General features: G+C 42.4%; 1 protein-coding gene across 7 annotated transcripts in view; it reads right to left on the bottom strand.

The window, feature by feature from the left end:
* Positions 1–1,872: 1,872 nt before the first annotated feature.
* Positions 1,873–22,592, bottom strand: part of Ph4alphaefb (prolyl 4-hydroxylase subunit alpha-1) — a 56,056-nt gene continuing 35,336 nt past the window's right edge. For 4 of the 7 annotated variants that reach the window (XM_077684113.1, XM_077684127.1, XM_077684133.1 and 1 more), the window contains 3 exons: positions 12,602–12,670; positions 11,061–11,157; positions 1,873–5,486 (listed from right to left, as the gene is read on the bottom strand). In XM_077684113.1, coding sequence (XP_077540239.1) covers positions 5,416–5,486; positions 11,061–11,157; positions 12,602–12,670 — 237 coding nt within the window. In that variant the 3' untranslated portion in view covers positions 1,873–5,415. Of the gene's footprint in view, positions 5,487–11,060; positions 11,158–12,601; positions 12,671–21,074; positions 21,628–22,592 lie in introns of those variants that run through there. The other 3 variants (XM_077684140.1, XM_077684150.1, XM_077684158.1) reach the window with 2 other exon arrangements.

The following is a 22,592-nucleotide window of genomic DNA, read 5'->3' as shown; positions in this document are numbered from 1 at the left end:
GGTGAATTGATGACTTGTTGTATCCCTTGTGTTTTTGCTTTCCCGAAATTTCAGTGAATAAATAAGGCTCCTTCTCCTCCTGCTCATCATCATCATCATCACTGATAGGAGCTGACCCCCCTCTCAGAAAAAGCCTGGATCCACGCAGTTATACCATTCGAAGTATTCGAATGCTGGCTCTGCCTCTTGACATGCAGCCACGTTGGTTGGGTTCTCCGCACGACGTCAAAGATGTGCAAAGAAGCCCAATGCATTGCGCAAAACAAGTGTATGCTAACTTTGATATGTTAGCTGAAGTGGGACCCTACTTGTGTAAAATTTATTATCCAAAAATAAGTTTCCTGTCAATATGGTGGCATGAGTGAGGACCCATGTTTTTTTTTTTTGGCAATGCTTGCAGTAACAAACTGGCCATACCAACCAGTAGCATGCCTGGTAAACTAGTAGTGGCTTCTTTTCAATATACGGAGGGTCTGCATAGTCAAATATAGTCCTTCACCGTATGTTGAGGAACCCACATTTCTTCATAGCAATGTATGCCAAATTTTAAAGCAAAGCTTTCTACCTCTACCAGCCAACGGTTCTTTCGTGGCGTGCGGGACAACAAACTCCCAACGCGGCGGCAGCGGAGGGTTTCACTCACGGAGCACACTGTAGATGGCGCGGCAGATTTACCCAGCGTTTCCCGCATGGAAGTGCCTGCTCGCCGGCGGCGGTACAGCTTTGTCGTCTGCTTTGGCAACGGTTGTTTTGGGTGTGTTTGGTGCAGCTTCTCGTCCATTGTGCGCTGCCTTCGCATGGCTTGATTAACTTGTTCGATAGCACCTCCAGGGTAACCCGCACCCAACAGAATTAAGTGGTCTTATGGCAAAGATACGTTAAGGATTGATTTACAGGGCGGGAAAATAGAGACCACGTACAGACATCTGGCCGCTGGAGAAATGCTACCTTTTGCGCACTGCTTGCTATGAATGGGACTCCGTTTTCTAAATTGGTGAATACCAATTTAATTGTGTTGTCAGAGGTATTACAAAAGGCGAAAGGAGCAACTGGTTCTGATAAATAGCGATTATAAAAGTTACCTCAGCTTTCTCGCAATTCTCAAACTTACTAAACTAACTAGTTTAAATAGGTATAAATGGGAATCACTATGCTCACATGCCGAATCGTTTCGATGTTTGCGCTTGTGTTGCGCGGTGGTGTAGCCCCAAGCTACACCACCAAATGGTGTAGCCATCAGGATGGCTAGGTTCCGCGGTCTCACCCTTTGAAAGACGCTCCTCTCCATTTTCTTTCTCCCGACTCCGTATGCAGCAGCAGCCGACGCTGCTGCTGCATTCGGGACGCCGCCCCCGCGAATTCCAGGTAACGGCTGGCAAAATCTCTGGTTTCACTCTTTGTAGAGCCACGTGTGTGAATTCAAGTGATGCCGCATGGGCAATTGTTGTGAATGTAAAGCTTCGCTTTCCAACCACCTTCACAGCAAGGATTGGAGCCAATTTTTATTTGTTCTACTATCTATCTTTTTATTTTTTTTTAAATTTTCATCTAGGAGAAAGAATTTGATGTGTCCACTGGTTACCCCGATGCATGGAAGGTCAGACACAAGACCTCTATCGCTAAGAGAGAGAAGGTGTAGACTTTCCTCATGTAACAAAAATGCCCCCGAGCATGCGCATATCAACTTTGGGGAAGGAGAAAAGAAAGATGCGCACATCGTGGAACTTACAGCAACAGATATACTTGCGGCAAAGCATATTTGCTGCACAAACTTTCAAGATGGTCGCACCTATTTTTAGTATTTTAGCAATTTTTAAACAAATGCTATTACTTTTATTTTAACTTCCAGCATGCAAATAATGGCACGGAACATTCTCAAGGTAAAAATTTTATAGTAAAAACAATATCAGCCTAGCTACATGAGTGAGTGCACTCTTTTCAGCACAATAAAACTAGCACTGCACATATTTTGGGGAAAGCAGGAACTGTTATTGCTGCATGTAGTCATGCATTTCAGTTGGCTTAGAACAAATAAGCACAGGATCATTGTGAACACTGACAGCACATTGCCGACAGAAAATGCAATAAAAAAGATGACAAAACATGGCACAATTTGTTCAATACAAGAAAATGACTAAGCAAACTTATAAAAGCATCAAGTGTAACTTTGGTGGTAGCAAAATGCCATTTACAAAGTATAATGTAAAAATGAAAAAAAAAAGAAGAAATCAGCACCTTCGATGGATGGGACTTCAATGCTATTCTGCATGCCAGAAAAGGCAGATAACCCTTTGTTATTTGGGTAATGACAGACATAATAACCAGTTGGACATGCATGAATTGGCTCGTGGCGACAGTTGGACACTGAACACGCTTAATGTCGTGATACAACAGTCAACACGTCACACCGCATTAAATTAAAACGGAATAGTGACAGCACTAGCCACAGGAGTGAGACAGAACACAAGACCATATCGTGTGACGACCGTGTGGTGGCACAAGAGCACACTAGAGGAATACAAAACATATGCCAGTCTTTGTCCTGATATCCTCAGCATAGCGGTGGGTTTGGAAATGACCAAGCAATATGTGACAACAGTACAAGTGATACCAAAAGTGATGGCTTGCGCATCAGCAGACAGCCCTTGTTAAGAGAATTACGCAAAGTGTAGGATTTTAAAAGATAAATGATTGCCAGGACTTGCAGAAGCTTCACGCTGTCTGCGGCATATTTAGCAAAAGAACAGCAAATACGGCCCTTACAAGGTCATTTTGCGAGCCATGTGCTTGATCGCTCTTCTAAAAAAACATAAAAATCTGCCTAAGCCACCAAAACTACTGGCAGAATATCCAGTCGGATACAAGGTTCAACACAACTGTGGCAAGTCTGTTGCACTCAGAAACTCCAACCTTGTAAGAGTGTTGATCACTTTCAAATTTCATTAAAACTCTACGATCGTGACGGCCGACTACACCACCGCCGCATTCACGTGACATCACATTCTAACATTTGCCTATGGGCTAAATTTACTGGACAGCATGACACTCATTAACACCACTACGGTGCCCTGTGGCCAGACAGAGTGCACTGTGTATAGCGCGGTTCTTTGGTCCTAGTGTGCTTGCCAAAAGAAGTGAAACTGCGTGAGCTAGTCTGAACATTAACTACGTACGTTACAAGAGATACATACTAGACCCATGCCAAGAAATGATAATTCAATTGTGTCATGTCAGTGCAGGGTGAAAAGTCGCCCCCCAGCGCTTTTGAGTCGGAAAATTGCTTTGTGAAGCAACACATACGCTCAGCTGCATTATGGTCACACATTTCAACAGATTTTCACTGGCATGCAAAACACTAAAGGACATATTTGATGCTACACTGTTCCAAAGAGTACAAACAAAAATGCTGCACACTACTAGGCTTGGAGACCTTCAGAAGTGCCACCAAGAGATAACGGTTAAAAAAAAAAAGAAAAAACTAGCCACTCTTGCGCCAACACAAGCACAGAAGGTTCAAGAAAGGTGGCAGGTGACTGACTAGAAGCTGAACAAGATTGGTAAAATTGGCAGATCATAAGCTGAGTATCTATAAAAACACCGTCTGACTTGAAGAGTACAAAAAGGACCCTGAAGATTGTCCTCGGTAGCTTGTTTTCTACAGAATTGCATCATCTGAGAATAAACAGTACTGCTCTGAAAGCTAGAACTTGAGACTTCAAGCCAAATTTGCAAACAAGCACTAGTAGCTGCTCTCCAGGCATTTAAAAAAAATGCAGACACTACTACACCTACTACACAAATAAACACAAACAGCACATTTTTGATCGTTTCAGCAGATCCGTAGTACATATGAATATGGAGAGTGCTGTCGTAATGTTAACCACACTAGAGTCTTGTCACTGTTGCTCTCATGAAGATGCGTCCGAACCAGCAAGAGTAGGTGCAAGGTACAAGCACAAGGAAGAAGCCACGCAGTAAGAACGAGGACCACAGTACATTTGTTGCACGGACACCGAAATCTCGTTGAAGCCGAACGACAGTTTCATTTTGTGGAGCTTGAGTGGACTGAGTAATGAACAAAAATTGGACGTGCACTCATGGGCTTATGATTTCTAGCACCTAGAGCCCCATTACAATCTAGACGTATGCAGAAATTGTGTCCATTTACAAAGTATACATACGTACTAGTACTACGTGCTTTCTTGGTGTGTTGGCTGCATGTTTACAAATGACACAGCCTTGGTTTCACTCGTATGCTAGGTACTCCACTGTAATATCTTGGCCTTAGTTGTAGCTTGTGTGTTTCATACTATAGTAAGTATTTGCACATAGTACAGTATAGCCCGCCTATAACAAACACATCACGGATCAAAGATTAATTTCTTGGAGTATATCCATTGTTGCTATACAGCCTTTCTTGCGGAAGCACAAATGCGGTGTAAAAATCACAGCTTTTGCCTCCACAAGTGCCTTTTCCGTACTGCTATTCTCAGTTATGCAACTCTACCTAATACAGCTAACCACCAAAAGCTGCAGAAATTTACATTGATTAATACAATGCTGCTGTCTAGCACTACCCTTGGCTACCGAAGCAGCTGCAGATCCTCCCTTCAGCATGCACCTGTGGATTGTGAGAAAAGCCCTCGGCACTCTCATAGCAACAGCGGACTTTGTGCAGGCCTTTTGCGTTTTTTCAGAAGGAGCCTGCACACAAACGGTAACAAGAAGTTGTCCGAAATGACTGGTACTCTATTGATACTGGGTCCTTTATAAATGGGCTATACTGCCTAGTTCATAAATTCATTCCAGCTATTGCCCACCAAACACTGCTGCAGCTTACTACATGCACTTGCAATAAACATGATTAAATCACCACAATGTCCCTTGCAACCAAACTGAAATAATCCCACACTGTACTGAACGCATCTCATGACTTAGCTGGGCTATTAGGAACTACAGATTGAAAAGATAAAGGTGCCTTTTCTCAGTTGAGCAAACATGAATGTACGTATTATGACAACCGGGTAGCTGAAATTAAGGAGCATTTGCGGTAGATGCATGGTCGGTGTATACACGGGGGGATTTTGTTCAGGAGCGAAATTGTTAACCATATTATAAATGGCAAAAAAAGCAGCAATATAAGGAGCAGTGCAAAAAGCAAAACTGGAGCATGACTGTGGATGCATTGCACTGTTCAACAGTGCGCATGGCACTTATCAGAGCTGCACAAGACAAGGAAAAAAGAAGCTGCTGGGTTGAGATGCACCAAGGCACAAGGTGGTATGTTGCTCCTTGCCAAGGGTGTTAAAGCTTGGCTTGGCCTGTCTTGGTTTGACTTCACGCAGTCTGGCTTGGCTGAATTGGGTGCTGAATAGGCTGAGTGGGCTGCTATGTCAGCCCTGGCAGAGACACACGTCACTGATTGATGCGAGTCCCGCAAGGCCTGAGAAACTCTTGGCCTCTTTCGTGAAACCACTTGTTTGAAACTGGAATCAATGAAAATGGCACAGAAAATACTTGTAAAGCAGTGTAGAAATACAGCCTAAAATATAAAATAAGCAACAAAAAATAACAATTTGCAATAAAATATGGCAGCGCTAGCAAAAAAGTTTTTCCAATAAATAAAAGTTTTTCCAATCCAATCCCCCCACACACAACTCTTGCAAAGCAGATCTGCTTTACTACATTGGCTATATTGTGCCAGCTGTATGAAACGATTGCGACACAGAACATTTCTTCTGCAAAGACAACACACAACTAGCAGGCCTTAACAAGACTACGGAAAATTCACTTAATCTGCACACTCGTCTGCACCACAACCTACACTCATCTGAAACTCAATCTTAGATGTACACCATGGGCATGGATGGTCTTGAGCAATGATCAGTGTAAGAAATGCAACTTTGCCTACACTGCAAGCCACAGAGCGGATACATATCAAACCCTCACAGGAAACCCCATTCTCACTACCTCCACCTGCCTTGGAAAAAGTACACACTTTGCCATCCACATATGCCTCGGCAAGAGTTTCAGTGGAAAGTGATGCAACCAAACTCATTCACAGCAATTCAGAGCGATGTCTTTGCAAAAAACATTACACGGCTGTTGAAGAGTACTGTTTACTCAGGCCTTGCTTCACAGTGGCTGCTGTAGAACAAAAAATGCCCTCTCTTTGTAAAGGCCGAGTTTCAATTTTGCTTTTGTGCAATGAATCTTGAGTTGAATGTGCAGCAAAAGCAGAAATCTAAAGTATGGCGAGTGAATCCTACTTTAAAGAACATGGCCTTTCAGGAACATCGCAACTTAATCTCGGTTCATCTGAAATGAAATTTACAAGGTATTCACACTTGGTGCTCATTTTTAGAGTAGCAGTAGTTAGCCAGAATGGGATATCCTACAACTCTTTTAAGCACCGTTGCGACACAAACACGCTTCTCCGGTCAGCCCGGAGCACGAACTCTGAATTGCTATGAAGCAGCAAAACTGAAGGATACATACCTATATTGCTGCGAACGCCAAGTTAAGATCACAACCACCAATGTTCAGGACTACCGCTAATATCCAGTGTGTGATCTCTGAACATTCTTTTTGCCTAAACAAGGGGTTTTATGCACCAAACCTGTACCAGGGCTATGCAGCAGGCCATATGAAACGGTTATGCAGTAAACCACTTTATAACAAGATTGAAGGGGTACTGTAACTTGTTCATTACTATAACCGTTATTTTATTATAGCCATGGTGGACATTTACCGCAAATATTGTGTGCCACGAGTGCTGTACACGCCCCAAGCAAACAGCAGGCAAAACAGCAACACACCACATGGCGGTCCCCATAAAATCAAACTTACATTGCATGCGCCTACTTAATTGCACTCCCAAACAACTCATCTTTCGGGCAGAGTTTGCTCTGGAGAAGTCCACGATTGCTCATTGCTGCATTGTCCTGGGGCGAATGACAGCTGCAACTACCGTATTTATTTCATTATAAATGTGGCAGTTTTTTTTACTCTCAAAATTGCACGCTCGCCTTATAATTGTGACCACCTTATAACGAAATAAATACGGTAGTTGTGGCTGTCATTCGCCCCAGGACCATGCAGCAATGAGCAATCGTGGACTTCTCCAGAGCAAACTCTGCCCGAAAGATGACTTGTTTGGGAGTGCAATTAACTCTTTCGTTACCGCACCTATTCAAAATCGTTCAATTTGAACGATACTTTCAGGGCGCCTTTTTATAGCGTCCCAGGCATTGCTCCAACAAGTAAAGCCGTTTGGAGTTGATCAGAAAATTGCCTTTTAAAATCAGTTTTGTTTTCATTTTTGCAACAAAAACGTGATTTTTGACATACGTTTGAATCACCTGAGTGTGGAAAAGGGGCGTGGTCATCGCGCGTCACTGCTTCCAACGAAGAATATGTGCCACTCATAATTATTCTGCATCAGCCTTTGTTTTTTGTTATCAGGGCATGAATGATGAACCAGCAAACGTTTTTCAATCGTCAGGTTCGCACTCTGACAGCAATAATTCCAGATATCGGCTGAAAATGTCAAGCAGTGTCTGTTTGCAAGGCTACTTTATGATTTTAGGCAGTTTTCTTGCCTTTGCACACGTTGTTCTAAGTTGTGTGGTAGTTCTATTTATCCCTGGACCATTCGCGAACAGTTTACAACAGTTTCGGTTTTGTTTCTGCATCACAAAATCCATATTTAGCGCTACTACGCAGTTACCCAACTTCAAGGCTACCTGCCATGGTGCCTTGAGTGTCCGCGGCTGATCCTCGAACAAAGCATGCTGCTCCTGATTTCACCGAACCCCCAACCCGATTTCTGCGATAAGAACTTCAGATGCAAGTCAAAAGATTCCACCCTGTCGCGCCAGATATCTGTTCCGACGAGGAGAGCACTTCAAACCGGCCTTGCACACTGCCAGCTGTTCACCTTCTAGTTTCGTTACCATACGAGGGTATCTCCGGGGGTCTAGTGTTGCTGCTTAGTTGAACTCAGAGAAGAGCTCTGAGTTGAACGGTCTATTCGGACGGAGTCTCCGATAAGTTTTTGTACTGTTTCATTTCAAAATGTTAGGTGGCACTGCAATGGAGGAGGCTCGTGCTGATCTTTTTTATCGTGCAACAGCTCCTCGGCCAAAGTTTGAAGGGCACGATTCTAGGGCATGGCACCTCATTCCTGCAAGCAAGGCTACAATTGCGAGTCAGAAGATGATAACAAAGCTCAACTTTATGTTTTGAGAGCTAACTGACTGTGAACGTCAACAAGCATCAACCACGGAGTTCCGTTTTCAACTTCATGCACGTTTTTCCGCATCGCGTGCTTGTCCCAAATATTGTGCTGGCTGTAAATGCAAAGTCAGTCATTGACAAGATGTTTTTACGTTATGTGGGGGCAAATTGTTGCCTCTGATAATGTGAAACCGTGAAATTTCTTCCATGGAAGCGCCCGAAATTGCACATTTTGAATTGGAGGTTGGGCTTCACCGCATGACACGAGCACCGCACGTGTTAACATTTTTTTTTTATATGTGAAAAGCTGTTCCGCGCACGTCAACATTTTTTCTAGGGCGTGTTTTTGAAATGTTACCCTACAAAATGTATATTCTGATTTTTTTCTACTATCGGTGGTTACAGGGTTCGTACAGGCTTCAAAAGCAAAAATTCAAGGGTTTTCAAGGACTTTCAAGGACCACAAAACACATTTTCAAGGTCCCCGTCTAATGTTTTTTCTAAAATTATTTGTAACTTTTCCAACACAATGCAAAAGTTTTTTATTGCACAATATCTAAACACATTAGTGCACATTTAGATAGGTGCTAACGGGTTCGTAAATGCTCCCCCAGCTTCATTTTTTTTATTTCATGGCTGGTATTTAAAGGTTTTTCTTTTTTCTTGGTGTTTTGCTGAGACTGATTGATTTCAAAACTTAGTTAATGCTGCGTGCATCTCCTGCTTTGTCAGCAAGAGTACCAGCTGAAATTAAATCGAGCAAGTGTTGCTTCAAGGCAGGATGAACTATGTACACATCCACCATTTTCACGCAAGAGCAAACGTCGATGGAGCGTATGAGGAACAGCAAACATGCAATGAGCAACCGTCCATAGACTAGATGGAAGATGCAAGATAGAGAACAGAAGCTGGCTTTCACTGGACTGTATCGTAATATAGATTGTAGTGACAAGTGCCTGCTCCTAATGGTGCTTCGTAATAATGAAAATCTACCAAACTTGTAATTTCACGCAATACACTGAAACTGGATTGTTGCAATGTTTTTTTACATTTGTTAACACCTAAAATTCACGACAAACACTTTAAATTGTTGTAAAAATACAGGGCCATTGATTCTCTCCGGAAAAATCAAGGGTTTTCAAGGACCATTTAGAAATTCCAGGACTTTCCAGGCCTTGAAATTGACACTTCTAAATTCAAGGGTTTTCAAGGTTTCCAAGGACCTGTGCGAACCCTGGTTATAAACAACTCCTTTTCTGTCATTTTTTTCGACATTTTGACAGAAATTTTGATATTTCTTTTTGCAACTATGATATATAAAAACATTTTAAAAACTGGTGTTTTTGGAAATATCGTTAAATAATCTGCATTTTGTGTTCCTGTAATTAGTGCCTAACCAATCTTTTTAGCAGAAAAAAAATATTTTCTTGGACCCCTAAAAATCGGTCAATTTTCTCACGGTAACGAAAGAGTTAGTAAGTAGGCGCATGCAATGTAAGTTTGATTTTATGGGGACCGCCATGTGGTGTGTTGCTGTTTTGCCTGCTGTTTGCTTGGGGCGTGTACAGCACTCGTGGCACACAATATTTGCGGTACGACTTTGAGGTATGGGGTATGACTTGGCGTATTTGGCGTATGACTTTGAGACTATGGATTTTGGAAAAAAGCTCGCCTCATATTCGAATAAGTACGGTAAGTTTGAACCATCTTGGTGTCGTAGCCCGCCGACAAAGTGGAGCAAGACACGGTGGACAGGTCTTAGAGGGCCATTTTTACCACCTCAAAGGCAGGAGCTCCCACTTTCTTTGGTATCTGTGTGCTTCCTTTTTTGCTGCATGCAAGATCACCAGAGACAGACGCTTTGATATGTCCACTTTGGTCGTCTTTGTGCCAGATTCAATGGCTTTTACCGTAGCTACCTCTAACGTATCACGCTATGCGTTTGCGCTTTCACTTCCCATTAGGCTCACTCTTGCTGCTACATATCATGTGTGCAGACGATAAAAAATAACACGTAGGCACTCCAAAAGCCAAGCCACGACAGCTGGAAAAAAAAGGCTCCATCACCTTTGCCACAACCAAATTGCAGCAGGTGACGAGCAACAACAGCGTCATCCCTTGTGGATGTGCACAGCGTGCATTCTACTCCGCACATGGCATACCATCCAGTTTAGCCCATGTTGCTAGAGTACATGTGGCGGGAATTTTTAACAACCAAAAACAGTAGTCGCATTGCGCACTGTCTCAAATCAGTCTTGTGTACTGCTGTACAATTGCCTTGTAATTTTAATTTCGGAACAAAACTTGCATGTACCTAACAGGCAAATGTTACTTCGTTAAAGCCAAGTGCTAAAGACATGGGTTTCTATGGGGACTTTCATGGGAAATGACATTTTGTTAAACAAATCTAAAAAGAAATATTTTCTTTGCCTTGGCCACTGATATTTCTACCTAGAAATTTTACTTCCCTCCTACTTCACAAATTATTCTGCTAAACGTACCTGTCTCGAAGCAGTGCTCAAAGTCAAGCGTTGACCTCGGGTAGGGAGGCAGGTAGGATGCAGTGTGTCACATACAAACACACAAGGCAACTGCAGGGCCACTGAGAAATTCATTTCAGAAGCATTCCTGACTGTTCCTATTCAACTATGTTGCATTCCATTCCTTTCTCATGTGAGCTATGGAATGAGGTCTGCTTCCAACACGCGAGAAAGAATCATCTTGTACATGGCAGCAAGGAAATGGTTGGGCGAAAACATGTTCCCGCTACCCTACACTGAAGCAAGCAAGCCATCATCCCAAGCCAGTGGCAGCGTACTGACCCCACTTAGAGCCGGCGAGCACGGGGCAGGCTGCATGCCTGGTCAGCATGTCTCCCTCTCCACTGCGGTGCAGGTTGAACCAGAAGGCAGCTGAGCCCTGGGGAACGAGACAAGCACTTTAAGGAAGGGCACGCCTCCTCTTCACATACCAGAGGCTGACTTTTTTTTTACTGAGGAACAAAATCTGCACAGCACACAAGTGCATTGCTAAGAACACTTACCTAGCCCAAGTATAGAGCGATTTCCCCCCATGCATTAGACACCACAAACATTTATGCACTACATGTGAGCTAAGGCAATTTGATGAAGATGAGCATGCACATGGCATTATGTCCTTATATACTTAATGCCATGTACATGCTGGTGTCCTTAAGTATGCGTCCTTGTATACTTAGGGAAACCATTGAGACAACGTGCAACTTCCTTTGTTCGAACGACTGGGCAGTTCATACCGCACTACCATTTTGTTCAGCCCAAAGCGATGCTCCCATTACAGAGAAATTTGCACATAAATTAAGGACAGGTTCCAAACTACACACTCACTATCTAACCTGCATTACATGCCAAAATTTCCTTGCGACATATGTGGGAGAGTAGAAAAAAAAAAAAACTGACAGCTAGTGGACAATTCATCAAGGGATGCACTCCGGCAGAGACTGAAAATCGGGCTATGGGCATTTACGAGCATTTCCCCCAAGTACTGCAATAGCTGCAAACACCATGTTCGCTTCAGATGAAGCGCTTTCAAGCTTGTGCTTACATTTGACTAAAATCAGGAAACTACAGCTCAACTGAACTTTCAGGGTTCTAATGAGGCAGCAGGAACCCCGAGTTCCTGAGAGTATTTCTTTCCATTTTGACAGCAGAGGGCCACAGTAGAGTGAGCGGCGCTTGGGGGTCGCTCTGTTACAAGAGCCACACAAAGATGGCGCCACTTCTTTGCCACTCTTGCAGGCCAATGGGTGAAGCTGCTTGGTGACCATTCAGCGAGTGCAAAAAATGCCTTCAGGTGTTTGACCCATACCCATGTTTTTCCTAATTATCTAGCATAATAAGGTTCACTTTGTACTAAACTGCATACATCTTCTTCCGTGATGGCAGTCTTTTGATTTGACTGAAGCGAAGTTGTAGGTTGACTTTATGGTCCCTTTAATTAAGGGGTCGAGAAAAAGCTTCAGGAAAGGCTGCTCTATCAATTGGTGCCAGTACAACCGCTCAAACAGTTCAGCGTCATCCTGGAATGAAGATGGAAATGATGACACCATACGGCTACTGAAATGACACTGATTTTGCATTCAATTCTAATGCGCGGAAAAGTTTTAACAGCAGTTTCCTGGGGGAAAAGAAAAAACTACACATCCTTGAATCAAGTACGATGTTTTGAAATTAGATACCATTTAACACATCCGCTTTTATAATTAAAACATCACATATTAGCTATATGTATGGGCATAAAAGTGAACAAGCGCAATATATATTACTTTCGGCACTGCACGCTGCCAGTGCTGTTGAAATGAGGATTAATGCGTTCAGTATGTTACCTTTTTCGGCCAAAGGGTGAGCCTCAGCTGAGGAAACACTGTCGCTCCTCCAGCAGGCACGTCGCTCATCTGCACGAATGTTAAGCATTAAGAATCAATGAACGAAATAAAGGGGGGGGAAAAAAAAAAAAAGAGAAAGATCTAACCGTAATTTTGAGCTGTGGCTTTGAATTGATAATGTGGTAATGAGCAGAAACCGGTACAGTGCACCTTTATTAACGCTGCTGCTATCACATCCAGCATCATGGCTTCCTCTAACAACTTTTACCGCTACTTGCAGCAAAGCAGGTCTCTCGCAATCATGCTACCTATATGGCAGACTGAACAGATGGCAACAGTAGGGCTAATAGTTAGCATTCATTACAGGTTAGGCAGCACACATGCAGAGCAAATACAGGTTGGCGGAAAAGCAACACGGTGGAATCTAGCTAATTAAACAAAAGTTGCTTATTTAATGTTATTGCAGCTTAAATGAGACAGCGTTGATGTTAGTACAGCTCATGATAAATAATACAGGTGCTACTGGTCCCATCACCTACGCTGTACATTCTCATGAGATAATGCATGATTAAATCCTCACGCTATCAGCATGCCGGTGTTTGCAATAATGCTTAAGGGCAGGAATTTCTAGTGGTTGCCCGGAAAAAGCTTTCACATAAAGGTAAAAAAAGAAAAAAAGGCTGAAAGGTAAAATACAATAGAAAAGGGTACAAAAAAAATACATGTATGTGCTACACACTGACAAAAATTACATGTATGGCTTCATTTATTTACGAAGGCTGACAACTTGCATACATTTTTTTTCTCTAGAAAATGAAGCCTAGACCATGGTTGTGTTTGCTTGCATCCTACACAGCATGTGCACTCACTGTACTGCTGAACATCCTCTAATAATAATTTATTTTCCATTAATATTCATTAAAATATTCACTATGTTCTTCATAGTATATTGGTCGTATATTCTTTATTGGTCGTATATTCTTTAACATCCATTAAAGAATATACGACCAATGCGTACTGCCGGTGATGACACATGGAGCGGAAAATTGGTGCCCTGCTAGACGACTGAAAAGCAAACTTAGGTTGACTCAACTGGCTATGAAACGAAGAATGATATGATAGAAGAACAGGAAATAGGCTTCGGGAACACGGAACAAACTGAAGTGGAAGATATCATAGTTCAAATAAAGAAAAAAGAAATGGACTTGGGCTGGCCATGCAGCGAGACGAAATGACGACTGGTGGACACCAGTTGTCATCCACTCAGCTACCCTGGTGGTCCACTCGGCTACCCTGGTGGACCACCAGGGTAGCTGAGTGGATACCGAGAGATGGGACTAGAAGAAAGGGAAGGCTAATAAAGAGACGAAAGGGGGAACTTCAGCGGCAGGGAATGGACTTGAGCAGCGCAGGACAAGAGAGGCCGGGGGTCACTGGGAGAGGCCTTCGTCCTGCAGCGGACCTAGGTAAGTAGGCTGCTGCTGCTGATGATGATGATGCGAGCAGGAAGTAGCAAGTGGAGGGAGGGCTCCATTTTGTAAATGTTACCTTTTCTCTTCTATTGTCTAGCATATAGCCAGAAATGCTTTCATATAGATAACACCATCATCATTAAAAAAAAATAAACTGCAATGAATTCTTACAGGAGAACAAAAAGAGAGAAAAAAAAATCAGGGATCGGCCCCTCTCCTTCTTCCTACTTTCAACAGCCTGGATATGTAAGGAACATGCTCTGGCGCCCTTCGAGAAGCCTGGAGGTACGAACCTATATGCGGTGTTCACTGGTTTACAAATGCTGCAATGGATGTAAAACTTTTATTACAGGTTTTTTTAAGTGTATCTAATTTTTATTTTATGTTCCGTCAAACAAGGGTAATTTTACAAATGACTTCACTTTTCACGTTGAGTTATGTTGGATGTAACTTGAAACATTGGGGTTAAGTTATGTCGGACGTGAGTTCACTTTTTATGTTGGGTTCCTTGAGACATCATATAGGCACTGTGTTTTGTTGTTGCCTGAAAATGACATGACTCAGGTACTAGTAGAGATTTTTGTTCTGAATGAGGTGCTGGTATTCAAAGAATAAGGATCCAATTGAAATTCTAACATGTGACTTACTACCAACCCATTGTCTGCCTACACATAATCAACGAAAGGTATTTTTCACAGCCATATATTTCTGTCCGATTTCAACTTTCAATCAATGTTTGCTACAAAATAAGGGGATTGTTCTGTAAACTGTGCTAAGTTCACAGAACAAAGTGAACCAACCTGTTCTCCACGAAGAAGAAAAAAGCTCTTTCTTAATTAAGTGCCCCATTGTTGGCAATTGTATTTTTTTTTAATTCTACAGTTTCGAAAAGTGTTGGCTTTTAACATATTCTTCTTCGTTCAGCAACACAGCACCACTAGTCGGTCTGCACCATGTGGCCTTCATTTGAACATCAGTGGCTCAGAGGGGTGTAGCCTTCATGACTGCACGGATGTACAGTACCAGCAGCTGTTTGTGACCGACTCCCAGGGATCAAATTCCTTTTTTCATTGCTGGACCTCTTCCCAGTACTGGTCAGACCCAGTGGCTTCCATGGTGAACTAAAATAGTTGGGCAGGCACGCCTCCCCCATTCCCCCATGGTGCATGGGAGACATGGAAAGGAGAGGCACCCCACCCCCCATCCTTCCATTCACACGGAGGCCACGAGAGCAGATGCACATTTTCAAGACTTACATGCAGCGGACGAAGGGCCTTTTTCTTTTCTGTTTTCTTTTTCATATTTGGTACTCCCTCACTAGTAGCCATGTGCTTGCAACACCTCAAACTTGTTTGCCCCATTCTTTTGTAAGCTGTTTTATTCGTTTTAGTCTGTCTGTCTGTGTCTGTCTGTCTGTCTGTCGGTCTTTCCGTCTGTGTGCATGCATGTGAAAGAACCCACTGCGAGCTGTAAAAAAATCGGGCATAAAAAGTGCAGCGCTAGAAGCAGTAGCCGCGCTCCAAGAAGCAAGGTGAGAATGTACCCATTGGTGTAGTATAATGCCAGAGGCACCTGGTGAGAATGGCGGACCAATAGCACATGCAAGTGCAGATCACTACGGGCAAAAGGTCTATTCTGAGCCGCACTGAGCTTGATGATGAAAAGCCCCTCATTCCCTTTTTCCTGACAAAAATGCTGGGGACTGACTGTGCATGTGACTTGAACTTATGAGTTTCCTGAATTCTGCACCTAAACTACCTGCTATCCCCGAAAAACGGTCCTTTAGGGGTAGCATTATGGGCACGTTGATACTTCATAATTACACCAATTAAGCGAACAAAAAAAAAGGGGGGGAAAAAAAGGAGGGGGGATATGGACGAAGTGAGGATGGACACACACGGCATAAACTTCCAACTACATTTTATTGTGCCTGTCTGTGAACCTCATTAACTTCACAAAAATCAACTGCGCATGCGTAAGCATAAAGAGAGATTAAATGCCCAGCGATGTGGCAGCCAAGAACGCCAATTCCTTCTCAGTGAGCGCAAGCGAGGGCGAGCTGACACATTTATCTCCTTGCTATCGCCTCAGCTTCTGTAATTTCTTGCATTGTGAAGTTCATAAGGTTCACACAGCAGCACAATAAAATCTAATCGGAAGTTTGCGCCGTGTGTGTCCGTCCTCACTTCGTCTGAGCCCCCGCCCCCTTTTCTTTCTTTTTCCGCAATTATTTGGACCTTTAGGGCTCCACATGCGCTGCGTAAAGAGAGCGGCGTGCATTCCTGAGGCCATTTGCGATGTGCATGTTTGGACAGTTGGGAAAAAAATTAACTTCCCACATCACTTAAGTACAACTGTGTGGCAACGCTATGCTCCTTCGTTGGTGCTAAACTGTAAATGTCAGCGCGAGGCATTGCTGGTCACTCCCTTGCGGGAAAGTGGCACTACCATCAGGTGCTAGTCCAAAATGTGCTCCACGCATAATGTGGCGTGTTTGCACTGGAATGGCTGCCGTGTTACACAGCTGCCATACATCTGTGCTGTTTTTCTGAGGTGTAGCTTATTTAGTGGCACTTTGGTCAACTAAACAGAGTGTTTATAACTAGTGTGATGGCTGGGCAGATCACTGAAAATAGAAGTTTGGAAATCATGTGCTAAATTTTGGTCTCCCAGACATAGCATTTTTCAAGTGCACTGCTTAGGCACAAGGGCCATGGCCTTTGCCACTGCCTTTTTCCTTAGCAAGTATTTCAACAGCAAACTTATGTGCCTTTAAGCTGTTACTGCAATAAAAGAAGGGCGTGGAAATAGAAGGACCAAAAAGTGCTTGTCAAAGGAGGTTTTTATGCAGTGTCTGGTGATGCTTAATCACAATTCACCAGACTTTTTGCAGTGATTTGTGGTTGTGGACAAAACATGGATTAACCCCTACACACCCACCAAGTTGAAGCAGTACGGTGATTCCACGAGAGAACGAACGTGCATGTACACACACATTTTTTGTTCTTTCCCATGTTTTTATGAGTTATGCGCAAGCCAGAGAATAGGTTAAAACTGCAATCCACTTTCCTATAGCGTGCATACTTCATGAGAAAAACATTTGCAAAGGTGGAGCGGGTGACGCGCAACTTCCGGCGGCTGCAGTTTTTTCCAACTTTGATCTTTGCTCACGGCAACGTTTGATCGTTCTGACTAAAATTTGTTTTAAGATAAAAACTACACCAAAATGAAAAACAGGGCAAAACAAATTTTGCATTCTGCCATGCATAAAAAAATTGAGAAAAAAATTGTGAAATCACACCAGACGCCAGATTGTCACAAACTTTGATGCCCCCCTTTCTTCGTATCTGTAATTGTGACCAAGGGCCCTTATCTCGAAGCACTAAATTCACCGTGATCTGTGAATTCGCTCGAAGTCTATTCTGATTGGCTTTAAATTTTGGTCATGTGCTTCCGATTGACAAAGCGGTTGTGTGTGCTTTCATCATTTTGGTGTTTCATGACATTTACTAGCCCCAGCTTTAAAGTTTGCCTTATTTCTCTCTACTGAAAGTGCATAATTCTTGGAGGGCAATGAAAAACTAGACCAAGTGCAGTAGACATGACAACGTAGGCCTGTCTTTGCTATTCAACAACAATACGGCTTGTTGCACGCCCTCTCTGTGATTGGCTGAGAAACGTGACGTAATTTAAACGTAATTTAAATAGTTGGCGGGGACGCTTATGTTACACATTGGCTAACTTCAGCCTGCGTAAAAGTGACGTGTTGCTATGCAACACTTTGCAAATGGCAGCTCCTGTCGCCGTGAAATAGGGCAAAAAATTTCAACAACTTTTGGCGCCGCGAAATCTCCGTGAATTTGCAGCACGCACAGTTTCGCATGACAAGCAGTTTAAAGCTATTCCTACTGAAAGAAATAATAGTTTTGACTGTTTCCAAGTCAGCAATCACGGAGCATGCAAATAATGTGCCGTATTTTGTTTTTATGTTTGGCAATAGAATAAAGCTTATTTATTTGTTTGGAGTGACAGCAACATAAAAGGGCAGTACAAACCCCTACATGACAAAAAGAACCGAAAGAATTGCATTTGTCTACAGTCCTCCTAGTAAGCTCGTGGACCGCATGATAAAACTCAAAAGAAAAATAACAAAGAAAACAGACTGTTTTATTCATTACTGCGTTGACTGAGTTCAAGCTTGACGAATGAGTGAATCGGTGGCACCAGTACACTCTGTCATATCAAGCGTAGCGTTTTTCTGCCCTTACTGCTTCATACAAGCGATGGTCACGGCCGTTTTTTTCTATGATCACGCCATAAACTTGTAGCGTAGCAGCAGATGATAGCGTGGTGGCGGTGTCGGCTGGGAAGGTGATAATGGAACGAAGCTTGCATTGAAGCAGAGAGCTGAACTACGTTACTAAAAGCGATTGAATCAAATAAATAGATACGGTACAAAAGATAGTGTGATGTTCTTTAGCTCAACACCCACCTTTCGCTCGCTTTTGGATCAACGTTACTTGATAGCATTATGGTGTTGGTGCCAATTTTAACCTGAAGAAATGTGTTCCTCTTGCCAACCTAAGCTGCTGTCCTAATTTTTATAATACACGCCGTCTTTTTATATCTTTTATTCGCAATATTTGATAGCATGGTTTTGATCTTTATAAGCTAAGCGTCAAATTACACTGCATGTCGCCATAGCTAAACGTGCATCACGTCACTGATTGCTTATGTTTTGCTTACATGATAGGTAATGTCGACCAGATATTTGTAAACATATCTGTAAAATATGGCTTGTCTAGAAAAATATAAATATATGCAAAAAAAGACTGACTGCTGTGCTTTTTATAAAAATGCTTAACTTTAAAAATCATAATAATAAAAAAAAAATCTCGGTCTCGATTTCCTTCAAAATTGGGGAAAAGAGACTCCTCAAGAGGGTCAACAATACTGCTGAAAAACATGTTGCATCATTTTGTTTGTACTGAAGTTATAAGCGGCTGAAATCACGCGTTCGAGACGCGTCTCCGTGCAATAGGATCTGCTACTGCCTCTGCTTTTCTGGCTTCGCGCTTTGATAAAAAAGTGTCTGTTCACATTCTGCAGCTACACCAGGGACTTTTTCAACCTTTGACATCTTTCTAAAAAAAAAAAAAAAAAGATCCGCCTTTTTATTCTTTTTATTTGCGATAGTTTCACTGAACAGGCGCTAGCCTGAGGTGAAGGCCCACCAAAAAACAAAGAGTTTTCTTGGTGTGGAGACTGCGGTAACTGACCCAGTGCTGGGCAGGTGCAACAAAGGGGGTGCATTATCTCCCAATGGTAACTATAGTGAAAAACTTACTGCCTATCCTCGACGGGCGCATTTCCGCAGGCGACGCAAGTTGAGCCCGCCCCAATAAAGCAAAAACATATGTCCTCACCGAGGGTACAGATACACCAACTATTGAAAAACCAATAAGATAGCGAGCTTCTGCGCATCGGCAACCATGATTCTATGTTCCAGCAGAAGCTGCGGCGTGCCGATCCTGGGAGGTGCCCTAGCGCGTGAACTTATCGTGGGGCTAGGTGAAGGGTGGGTTGCAATAAAGCACCTAACATGTCGAGCTGTCTAAAATTTATTTTGTAGTCTTTATGACACAGCCCTGTCTATTTTACGCTTACATAGCACAGCAGCAAGGGGGGACCTTTCATATGCCCCTTACAATAAACCTGGTGTGCTGTGTTTGAATGCGCCAACGTCCAAGTTTTAATGAAAATGTTGAAGCATTTTACTCCAATTTTATGGTTATGATCATGTCTTCTGAGAGGATTAAATAGAAAATAAATGGTTTTGAATCTCAGCCACGTCACCCAGCAAATTACCAGGTGTCCGCGTTATTTCACTTTAATCGTGCTAAAATGCTCACGCCTACGATTCTTTGTCAGTTTACTCGTGCTGTGACCGGAACTCTAGTATAACTAAATTGCACAGCGGGCTTTTGCACGCTGTAGGCATGTCCTGGTAAATGTCGGTGTTTTTCTGACATCGAAATCAACTGCAGTTTTTTAATTTTTCATTATTTATACAAGTGCTCCATTTTTAAACAAGTGACCCCTTTTAACGAATGGCCCCCACGGGGTCAGTTATGGCAGTCGACACACCAAGAAAACTCTGTTTTATTACCCTGCTTTATGATTTTGCTGAAAGAAACGTTATGCACGCACAAATGCATGCTTTTTGGCACGCAAAAAAGATTAAAAGCGTGGATTCCTCATTCAGAAGGACATAGAATCTTGAAAAGTCCCTGGTGTAACCGTAGAAGCGAACAAATACTTTTTTATCAAAGCGCAAAGTCAGAAAAGCAGCGGCAGTAGCGGATCTCACGGCACAGAGACGCGTCTCGAATGCATGATTTCAGCTGCTTATAACTTTGGTACAAACAAAATGATGCAACACATTTTTAAGCAGTATTGTCAACACTCTTAATTTAAGGAGTCTCTTTCCCCCAATAAAAAAAAAAAAAAAAAATTGAGACCGGGATTTTTTTTAATTTTGATTTTTGAAGTCACGCATTTTTAGAAAAAGCCCAGCAGTCAATCTCTTTTTGCATATATTTATATTTTTCTAGACAAGCGATATATTACAGATATGTTTACAAATATCTGTTCGACATTACCTATCACTTACAAGTTGGTCACGATTACAGACACGAAGATAGGGGTGTCAAAGTTAGCGACAATCTGGCATCTGGTGTGATTTCACATTTTTTTCTAACTTTTTTGTTCACGGCAGAAAACAAAATTTGTTTTGACCTGTTTCTCATTTTGGTGCATTTTTTGTTTTAAAACAAATTTTAGTCAGAACGATCAAACCTTGCTGTGCGCAAAGCCCCAAAGTTGGAAAAAACTGCAGCCACCGAAAATCGCGTGTCACCCGCGCCACCTTTGCAAATTGTTTTCTCGCGAAGTATGCAGTTTTAAGCTGCTATCTGGCTTGCGTGTAACTCATAGAAATATGAGAACAATATGCGTGCGTACAGGCATGTTTATTCTCTCGTGGAATCACCCAGCAGTCAAAGCAAAGCAGTGGAAAAGCAAAGGTCATTTTGTCGGTTAGGAAGGTGATGACCAACATTTATCGGGACAGCCAAGAAATAGTCCTTAGAGTGCTTTCAGAATGGCAAAACAATAACAGGTGAGTATATGCAATGCTATATTGGACTGTTCGAAAAAAAGAGCTGGGAAAAAAAAAAAAAAAAAAACTATGACGGTTCAGACAGGTGCACAAGGTGCTCTTTCCCTAAGACTCTCTCATTGTACCCCAAATCAACTGTCACAATGGAAAAATACTATAGATTTCCCTTTACACCGAGCAGTCTAAGGCAACCGAGCCCGTATCATCTCAGGTTCCCCCGGCAGTTTTCAGCAGGTGCAATAGCTCATCATCTCTAAGACCACAATAGCATTCTGCAATGCCAGACACCGGTGCTCTCAAAAGGTTCGACAGTTTGGTTGGGCTGATGTTGCTACTTTGTAGACCCGTAGCCTCCTAAGGCAAGGTACCACCATCTGAAGCAAGAACAAAACCCACGATCATACTGTTGCAGAGGTAACGCGTACTACTACAAACTACATCACAATGTTTAAGACACAGCAGTTAAGCTTCCGGTGTCTGCTGCACCATGTTGCCTGCCTTCTGGCATAGATTCAGCCTAATGACGGCCCCTTCTTAGCCACGGCCATACCCCATTAACACCCTGAATATGGCAAAGGAAATGAGTAAATTTCAAATCTATTGCTTTTGCCACAATTTCAAGTAAAAAGAAGACCTACACTGTCTTCATTGTCTTTTTAATTCTCACCACTACACTGAAATTGACCGCTTATAAGACGTCTAACATTTTTTTTTGCCAAAAATTTTGGTTCAGCATACAATGCAGCGCACAAAATATACACGATTGGATGACCTTTGGCAGTGGTAGCTGTCATTAAGATATTTTGTAAATAACCAAGAAAAAAGGGCCAACATCTAAACTCAAGTATAGATGCCAAAAAAATTGATAAATAAATATGTAGCTGTATATAAAAAAATCCAGTTTTAGTAAAAAAAATTCAAAATATACATTTTGTAGGTGAAGGTTTCAAGAACACCTCCTAGGAGATTTGCGCAGAAGTTTTTTTCCATGCAAGAAAAATGTTCAGCACTTATGCCATGTGGTAAAGCAGATCCCAAAGTTCAGTTAGGTAGCACAATTTTGAGTGGTTCTCTTTAAAGGGACACTAAAGTGTAGAAACAAGTTTGCTTCTACCGATAGATTACAGTGCTGTGAATGCAAATATGTATACCACTCACTACAACACCAGTTGCTTATTAACGCAGAAAATGCCAAAAACGCCAAAACGGGTATTGCCTCTGCATTCGCTTTCCAGCGCCACAATTTTTGAGCCGTCGCAAATATTGAATGTTGAAGTGCTGTGGTGCGGCTTGCCTAAGCGCTTTTCTGTAACAAACGCTTGAAATGAAACAAACAAAT

Source organism: Haemaphysalis longicornis, unplaced genomic scaffold (genome assembly GCF_048455015.1).
Source record: "Haemaphysalis longicornis isolate Haplotype H1 unplaced genomic scaffold, Haemaphysalis longicornis Haplotype H1 scaffold_1, whole genome shotgun sequence".
Taxonomy (NCBI): domain Eukaryota; kingdom Metazoa; phylum Arthropoda; class Arachnida; order Ixodida; family Ixodidae; genus Haemaphysalis; species Haemaphysalis longicornis.
The sequence above is the reverse complement of the archived record's forward strand: the minus strand, read 5'-3'. Positions and strand labels throughout refer to the sequence as shown.